Source organism: Meleagris gallopavo, chromosome 5 (genome assembly GCF_905368555.1).
Source record: "Meleagris gallopavo chromosome 5, MGAL_WU_HG_1.1, whole genome shotgun sequence".
In the NCBI taxonomy this organism is placed as follows: Eukaryota; Metazoa; Chordata; class Aves; order Galliformes; family Phasianidae; genus Meleagris; species Meleagris gallopavo.
In genome coordinates this window covers 53,179,437-53,188,451 of record NC_139408.1, presented here as the reverse complement: position 1 = coordinate 53,188,451, position 9,015 = coordinate 53,179,437, and the positions used below count along the sequence as shown (strand labels likewise).

The following is a 9,015-nucleotide window of genomic DNA, read 5'->3' as shown; positions in this document are numbered from 1 at the left end:
GAATGAATATGACTAGCTCCTCTTTTCCCAAAACTCAACACAAAATATCAAGGAGGGGAGGAGAAGAAGGGAGATGCTGTCTTCATTACTCAGCTTTTCATTTCCACACCAGAAACTATTCCATCAGCCAGCTAGTCGAGTCTTCAAATTGAGACCATAGCCACCACCATTCCTGAACAGTACCCCCACCTCTGACTGGACTAAAGCAAGTTGCATAGGACAAGGGGAAATGGCCTCAAGTTGCACTAGGGGAGGTTTAGGTTGGATATCAGGGAACACTTCTTTACAGAAAGGGTTGTTAAGCACTGAAATAGGCTCCTCAGGGACGTGTTTGAGTCACCATCCCAAACCAAAAACCGTTTGGATGTGGTGCTCAGGGACATGATTTAGCAGAGGGTTGTTAGAGTTAGGGTAGTATGGTTAGGTTGTGGTTGGACTCAATGATCTTTAAGGTCTTTTCCAACCCGAGTGATTCTATGATTCTATGAAAGCACTGCGTGACTGCAACTATTGCTGTTCACAATGGAAGAGGGACACAAATCCAAGAAGCAGAGTGCAGACAGGACAAGAGAGACACAGCCTTCTCCAAAATGCACTGGGGGGAGAAAAATGGCTGTCACTCCCATTGTCCAGAAGGGAAACTGAGGCACAGATAAACCCGCTGGTTTGCCCCTGCTCACCTGGTGTGTTGATGGCAGCACCGAGATCCAAGTTGTATAGTCATGCTTTTCCCATATTTGCACCTTCTCCTTTCTCAGCAAGTAGCTGCAACCACCTTCCTTCTTTTGTTGCAGCAGTATTTCAAGCTGGGAATGGTTCAACACTCAGGAATTCTGTCTGGCCTCTCTGCAAGTACCATTCTCACAGGGACATCAAGTTCCCTTCTACACATAGGGCATGATTTCTTTCTCTTGTTTCTAGGTGGTGGAAGTCATGACAGATCAAATCTTTCAAGTGGTCTTTGTGGCAGTTTACGAAGATTTCTGCCTGGTGCTGGTGGTCGGTGTCCAGGTGAAGGGAACAATCAGTGATTCCAAGTATCAAAATTGGAGAAAATTTACCACAATGAAGACCTACTAGCATAAGACCTAAAAAAAAAGCCTGAGATTTGCAATGACCAGCAGCAAGAATCAAGAGAAGCTGTAAAATGTCCCATTCCTGGATGGGCCAGGTTGGATGGGGGCCCTGAGTAGCCCGATGTGGTGAGAGGTGTCCCTGCTCATGGCAGAGAGTTGGAACTGGATGGTATGTAAGGTTCCTTCCAACTCAAACCATTCTCTGATTCTATCACTGTATTAAAAGATGTACATTCACAGTAAATCCACAGCATCTCTATTCACTTTTGCTCTTCTCCTTAAAAGACCATCCAGAAGTGTTAGCTGAGATTCAGTCAATACATTCTTCCCACACCTCCCCTTCCGCCTCCCAAGTCTGGATGCTGCTACATCAATCAAAACCTTCCTTCACATCGTGCAGTGTTTTCTTCCAAACACTTGCTTAAGGTTTCTACTGCCTCATCATATCAGGGTACAGCCTGTATTTCTCGCTTGTTGCAATGGAAGGAAGTTGTCACTTTGGAATCCCATTTCTAATCCCAAGATTATGGCACAGCCAGACTCTGTAAGAGAAATCCAGCAAAGGAAATGACTTTGCATTAGGATCGAGGAGATGTTTTGCAGGTGTTCACAGCTCTGGCAAAGAGTTTGTAGGAGCTTGCATATATTCTGTGTGAGAAAGCTTTATGCATCAATAAAGAAGGACACATTGATTTAAATTGCATCCATAATACAATTTGGGGGTTTTATTAAGGACATAAAATAATTTGTAGGTTTTCCATAATAGCTGTGATGCTGCTTAGAACAATAACAAGATTAGAGAGATGCAATTTGAAAGAAAACAGAAGGACTTTTTTAAGGCAGTTAAACTCACCATCACCAGAAAACTGCTCCTGCTGCTGTTTGACATAGAATTCACAACTACTGAAGGCAGATGATAAAATGTTCTCCTTTCTACTCAGGCACAGGGCAGCTTTCAGAGTTCCACCGACAAAACATGACAGCAACTAATACATTGTAGATCAGATTAAAAACAAAAAGATCTGTCTCAAGGAGGATAAGGCACTTGGGGAAGTTTCAGGCACACAACTGTGGGAATAGAGGAACTGCATCCAGAAGACACTTAATCAGAGCGGAAGGCAGGTGCTGACATTCTCTCAGCAGCAGTTCTTTGCTAATGGCTATCTGAGTTGTCTTTGTTTGTAAGCTCCTGTGACTCTCTTGCACTTGGCCAAATTTTGATGTTTTCACATCATTTCCTATTTTGTTCAGGGGGGAGAAATGAGAGATGAACATGGATCTGTCCACCTCCAGGTGGGAGTTGGAGGACTAAGGCACTTACACAGCTGTGTTCACCAGAGGGGGGATGCTGCAGCAGCTCCCATGCATCCCCCAGTCTATAAACAGTGGTTCTGAAGGTGGTGGTGTGGACCAGCCTTTGGCATGTCTGCTGCCTTCCCTGCCCTGGGCCTGTCCCACCTGTGCTGGCTGCATTATTTGCTATCAGACAACTCCTCAGCCCTCCCGTGAGCACTTCTGGCTGCCCTCTGTGCATCTCCTGAGAAGCAAGTCCCTGTGTGGCTGAGCAGTGCAGGGAAGTGTGGGAAACACCCCTCATAGCCCCCTCTTTCCCACTACCTTGGCCAAGGCTTGCTGAAACTGAACCATAAGCACTACATTTTGGCTTGGTCCCTCTAACTCTGGAAATTGTCAGGAGAGGACTTTAGGGTTGTGCAGAGCCTCTCTGGTTTTACATGAAGCCAATTCTTCTTCTGGATAGTCCTGGACAAAAGCATTACACATTTAATGTGCTTCTTTCTGTTTTTTAAGAAGTCATCTCCTGTAAGGCAAGATTTTTTTCAGCAGAAGTGCTCCAATTAAGCAAATTACTGAAATACGCACTTAACTGTAAGTCCACGGATATTAATCAAGTACTTGGCTGAGTAAGGGCTTAGGGTGTACTCACCCTAATTTCAAGGTGGTGATTTGATACCCATTTCCATTTTATTGCCTGTACAGCCTTTCCTTTGACAGATATTTTTGACAGATCTCAGCATAAGAAGAGCAGAAGGGGCAAGAGGGGGAAATGGTAACTCTTACATTACTGGGAAGGTACTAAAACTAAAAAGAATAAAGGCTGTTCTACTGGCTGTAATGCCTTTATGGCCTGTTTCCAACCCCTCTGTAACTATCTAGTCCATGTGCCCTTTGTGCATGAAGAAAGGTCCTACACTACGTAAAGCCTGGAAGGAAGGGAAACAGCATCAATTTTTCTTCCATAGGATTTGCTATTGTAAGGCTGTGTTCTACATTTCTACAGAAAGGGAAGAGGAAACTAAACCTCATCTGCCTGAAAAGCTGATGATTAGGAGCATTAGATGGTGAGACCAAATTCTGGGCTGACTCACACCCTCTGAGACAGCAGAGGTGTAGAGCCAGGGAGGAACTTGACCTGGGAAAGAAGAGCTCAGGCAGTCTCACACTCAGTGGTGGCTGTAGAGCAGAAGTCACAGTTGCAGCGTATGGCGACTGGGTAGGTGTAGAAGGGATCCACACCAGGGGCACACTTGGGCAGCATCACTGTCACCAGCTTGGTCTCATTGTAGGTGCAGACACGGTGGTAAGATTCAATGTAAGGCGGCTGCAGTATTGGCCTCTGTGGGTGAGAAATGAGGGTATCAGGCAAGATGCAAGACAAACATCAGGGTCCCTGGTTTTCTCAAGAGGAATAAACAGCAAAGCCACTGGATCAAGATGGAAGAGGCCATGGAAATAGCAGCAGTCAGGCTGCACGTCCTGCAAAGCCCAGCAGATATATGCCATGGGGAATCTACCTGGCACTGCAGGCAGCACTGAGACCTGCAGTTTTTCATAAGATGAACAGCTCGGCCAGAAACCTCAACCAACAAAAAAAGACAGTAGCCTGAAGGCCCTAAACGCCAAACTCCCACATGGAACTACAGTGGCATGGACTTTGCTGAAAAGTGATGTTTTCCACAACGGAAACACCCGTTTTCCAAAGACTCCAAAGACAGGACTGGAGGGAGCCCACTACAATCCTCTCCCTCACACAGATGGGAAACAGCCTGAAGTAAAACAGCCTGGAGACACTTAAGCATTTTCTTTCTTTCTGTCTATGCTGTGTGAAGAGTCTGCCCCAGGAACAGAGAATGATGGCACGGAAAAGAACAGATGCCATGTTTCAGCAAGAAGATATCCAGACATCCTCCCTCTTACCGGCTCCTCCATCCAAGCACACCATGAGGCTCTGTAGAAGCTGTTGAGCTACAGCCAGATGCATTCAGCTTAACTACATCCCTGTGGTATTTCACTCTGCAGTCATTAGAACTTCCCTGAATAAATTAAACTGGGTTTGGCCCCTTGAGCCGTTCAGTGACAGAAAGGCCATAAGAGTCAGCAACTTGCTCTCTGAAGTGTGTGCAGATTCGTGCTCTCTTTCTGCCCTTCTACACCCCCAAAGCATAGCTACTTCATATTGAACTGTGATTTAAAACAAGACCAAATTAGAAACAGACATTATCTTTGACATCTGTTGTTTTGGAACAAAATATATTACCCCCCAACCAAGAGCTCCACCTTAATCTCAAAGGAATTTTCTTCCAGTAAAGTAATAAAGGCCTCCTCTCCTTAAGTGTTTGAGCTTTAAGAGGCTTTCAAATTGCATAATAAAAGTATTACGTAAGCACTTCATTAATATCATCACGATGCGCATCCCCTTTGAGACAGCGCAAGGAGGGAGGGAACCAATCACAGCAAAGCGCTGCAGTGGGATCGCAGAGCAGCACACGGTCCTTGGCTATCTCACTGCTCAATGCTTTTTTCTTCGGGAAAGACTCAGACTCTCACCTCCCAGGTCTCGCAGCGTCCCCAGCACGCATCCGTGGTGATCCGCAGCGCCTTGCAGCCAGGCTTCTTGGCCAGGAAGGTGAACTCGCGCACGGCGCAGCCGACAAAGGTGCGCAGGTCGATAGCAGAGGTGCCCATGCCTCCATGGCCAGCCGGCAGCAGGAGGAGCAGAGCACCCAGGGTCACACAGGGGAGCTTCATTCTGAAGCAGAAGGGAGAGGAGGGTTGGGAGAGTCAAGATGGTGGCACGATGCAGGGGCCAAGAAGCCCAAGTGCGTGGAGTCAGCCCAAGAGCTGCGATGCCCCTTCTTCCCCTTGGGCACAATGTTCCCCATCTTCACTCAGCTCAAGAGAAGATAGAAGATGAGGGGTCACCTGCTGCCAGAAGGGAAAAGTCTTATTGCAGCAGCCTGAATGCAATGGCCATTGAAATCTCCGAATTGCAAGCTTATCAGGCAGCAAATGCCTTCCTATCAGTTAAGCTGCCCTAAACTTGCACCAGGCCAGAAGGTGGAGATGGGTATTGGTTGCCCTCTCACTGCACATATACAGAAAGGTCAGCACCTCCTAAAAGCAGTATTGGTGCTGTCAATACCAGCACCCCAGCACTCATCAGGTGCTGGGTCATTAATGCAGCCCTTCTTTTCCCTTCCTGCACTCACCACCACCAGTCAAGATCTAACTCCACCAAGCCAGTGAGCAGGGCTGGTTGGACAGGGATGAATGTGGCAATGTGACCAGAAGAGGCCTTCCAAACAGCCACCATCAGTCAAATCCCTCTGACACTTGCTGCCTTTCAACCTCAACCTTTTATGAAGAAACAATCAGTCTCTCTGGAAAATTGTCAAAAAGAGAAAGAAATGGAATGTACCTCAAGCTGTAAGCCATCACATCCACTTTATACCTCATATACTTGCCTTGCATTTAAATCCACCTAGAAACCCCAGACTTGACATTTAACTTAAAGGGAGACGTTTGCCTACTGAATATGATTCACAGCCCTGCGCAAAGGATAGATTTCAGATTACAGAGCTTAGACTTTTTATCTTGTGTCTCTATGCTCCTGTTATAATACATGATTTAAATTAGCTAACCTGGAATACTAGATCAGTATATGGTCGTGGTGTTTGCCACAGTGAACCCTTCATATATGTGGCTACGCATGCACTGTAGTCTTGTAGATGTTTAAATGAGTAAATGTTGACCTATAAGTTTGAACAGTTAAAGAAGAAAGCTAAATTTCTTTATTTTTAATAGAGACATTTAAGAGCAAAGAGACAACCTTCCAAAGAAATTGAACACTTATTCTTCACCACCTTAGCAAAAACCTGCTGCTTTATTCATGAGCCAGAGTTGTGACACAGAGCAAACACAGAAGCACACTCACCCAACTTGTTGGTGTCAGATCTCCTTCCGCAGCTTTAAATTGCAGATGGTGTTTCAGGATGTCAGAGTGAGCAGCAAGAGATCTGCACAGCAATTTTTGTCAGGTTCGTGCTGACTAGATCTCCTTTGCAGCTGCTATGGGGCTGCTTAATTGCACAGATTTATAGAAAGGGTCTTGTCAATCAAGGCAAGACAGAGGCAGATCCGTACATGAACGACCCAAGGCATCAAAGTCATTGACTGTGAAGCAAGCTGATCCTTTCCAATAGTGATTAGCTTGAAGCATATTGTTTCATAACACCAAATCTGAAACAAAAGGACTATCCTGGTGAGTGACATCTGCTAATAAAGTAATGATCGTGCACTGGGGCAAATGTGATCTTCATTTCCACAGCAGATATGCAGTACCTTTGCAAAGAGATTGTAGGCTGCTTCCTGAAATAACCATTACCCTCTTATTTAACAAATACTGAGTAAACAGCCTGAAGGAAACCTTGGCAAATATTTGTGCAAACAAAATTCTGAATTTTTGTCAACAGCATAACACCTTTCTTACTTGACTGCTCTGTACAAGCAAGGGCAACAGATGGGGGAGAACAAGAACCTGTCACACAGGTAAGCAACCCTGAGCAAAGGAAATGTGAAAACTTCATCCACTAACTGCACCATGCCAATACAAGTTCCAGCTACTTACAGGATAGAAGGAAGCTGAGGAGCCTTGTAGGAGGAAACACCTGCCAGTCAGTGAGATTCTTAAACACGAGTGAGAGAAATGCTGCCATAAACTCCCACTGCAGCCTCAGAAAGTCAGACTCCCCTTCTCACTACTGGACAATGATTTCCCTGTTCTGGATGCTTTAGCAGCCAAGCTCATCATCAAGAGGCCAAGTGTCAATGGTGCTGCTGATACAGACAGCCACAGCAACACAACCCGAAACTGAGAAGAGAAAATGGCAGAAAATGGTTTAGATCAACTCCATCCTATGATGTTTGAGAGAAATGAAATAAAACACTATCTGTTGGTGTTGTAGAATCATAGAAAGGTTTGGGTTGGAAAGGACCTCAACCATCAGCTAGTTCCAAACCCCCTGCCACAGGCAGGGCTGCCAGCCACCAAATCAGACACCAGATCAGGTTGCCCAGGGTCCCATCCAAGCTGGCCTTGAATGCCTACCAAACGTATACTTCTGCTGGGTTGCATTCCAGCCTTTTGTAGTTTGACCTGGAAACAGCAACACAGCATTGAGTCAATGTGACAGTGAAGCACACAGGAGCAAACAAGGTATGTTGCATAGATGTTCTCGCTGTTTCAGGGTGAATAACCCATGGTTTGGGGTCCTGGTTTCACTTCTAAAGTCAATAGCATAAATTTGGAGTAATAGCAGGACTCAAATTCAGACTAACACCTTGTGGAACCCACAGAATTCTTGCTTTCCTTTACTTTTCAGCTTGAAACAGCCACTGCTTGACTGTTTTTCTTGCTGGCATGTGGCCCTGCTATTTCCCTGATCAGTAAATTACACTTGGTTGCATGCAAACACACTGATTTGTATATAGCTTATTATTTGCTCCTGAGATTTACCATTTCTCTCTAAATTAGGAAATGGTGACTGGAAGAAATGGAGGAAGAAAATAATTCTGTTGTCTGCAGACTCAGACTGACCTCAGGACATTCTGTATAGCCAAGAGCCACTGTCTCTTCTTTAGAGATGACACATGGCAGCAGAGCCTAGATTAGATTCTCAGTTCAGATAAAACTAACAGGACATGCTGTTGCCAGCACCAGCACAACACCATCTTAACTCTTCACCTACTTTCATGCTTCCCTTCCCCAAAGTTACTCCAGGTTCAAGTAAAGACCCATTAGATAAGATGCTGAAGGAGGAGTATGGAATAGAGGAATTGCAATGGATTCCATTGATCTCACCATCAGCCACGTCCTGGTACCTTTCCTCTTACTGAAACCAACTGATCTAAAACTTTTAGCAATTTTCCACCAAAAAAATCCTATAATTTTCTGCTTGTTTCTTTGACATCACAGACCAAAAATAAAGCTATTATAAAACAAACCTTTATAAACTTTCTTACTAGCAGAGAAACCAGGTAAAAGTGAAAATATTGGTCAAAATTTTCCTTCCTTTGATTCCAAAAATGTGCCAGCAAAAATCATCCCAAGATTACAGCCAGGCACAGGAAATACATGCCAGATGGCAGGTCAACCAGCTTTGACAGATTCTCCTTCTCCTATGGATTAGGAAAACAGGGGCTGGACTTCTGCTCTGTGTAATCCATTTTGGATTCACTGACTTCTGCTGAAATTCTGTTCCTGTCTTCACTTGTACTGAAAAACCTTGTGACGTGAAATGAGAGACAAATTGCAAGCTGATCCTGCTCACTTCTCTCCTGAAAGTCCTGTCTATTTATGGGACAGATGATTTCTGAAGGATTTGCACCACATCTCATGAAAACCATGAAGGCTGGCTTTTTTCCAGGTAATATTTTGTTGGCTTTTCTTTTTTTTAAGGCAAATTAACAGATACTCCATCTACACGTACACTTGGCCTTCAGTGTACAATAGAAATTTAAAAGCTGCATATTTTTATTTTCCCCATCTGGTTCAAATTTATTTGAAATAAAGGGTGACACGCAGATACAACTTCTAACTATGAGTGTGTCCACCATTTAGCTTCCCCTTCCTTTTTTGAAA

At 44.7% G+C, this 9,015-nt stretch overlaps 1 protein-coding gene across 1 annotated transcript; it reads right to left on the bottom strand.

Annotated features, from left to right (window-relative positions):
* Window positions 1-1,434: 1,434 nt before the first annotated feature.
* Window positions 1,435-8,790, bottom strand: GPHB5 (glycoprotein hormone subunit beta 5). Its single transcript, XM_003206780.4, has 3 exons — window positions 6,310-8,790; window positions 4,923-5,124; window positions 1,435-3,711 (listed from the first exon to the last, which is right to left on the bottom strand). Exons 2-3 carry the CDS (start codon window positions 5,121-5,123, stop codon window positions 3,523-3,525), a joined length of 390 nt encoding a protein of 129 aa, XP_003206828.1. The 5' UTR covers window position 5,124; window positions 6,310-8,790; the 3' UTR covers window positions 1,435-3,522.
* Window positions 8,791-9,015: the final 225 nt, after the last annotated feature.

Coding starts and splice junctions, on each gene's coding strand:
- GPHB5 (XM_003206780.4), bottom strand. CDS start 5,123: ATGAAGCTCCCCTGTGTGACCCTGGGTGCTCTGCTCCTCCTGCTGCCG. Junction 3,712..4,922: donor GACGCTGCGAGACCTGGGAG/GTGAGAGTCTGA, acceptor TCTCACCCACAG/AGGCCAATACTGCAGCCGCC.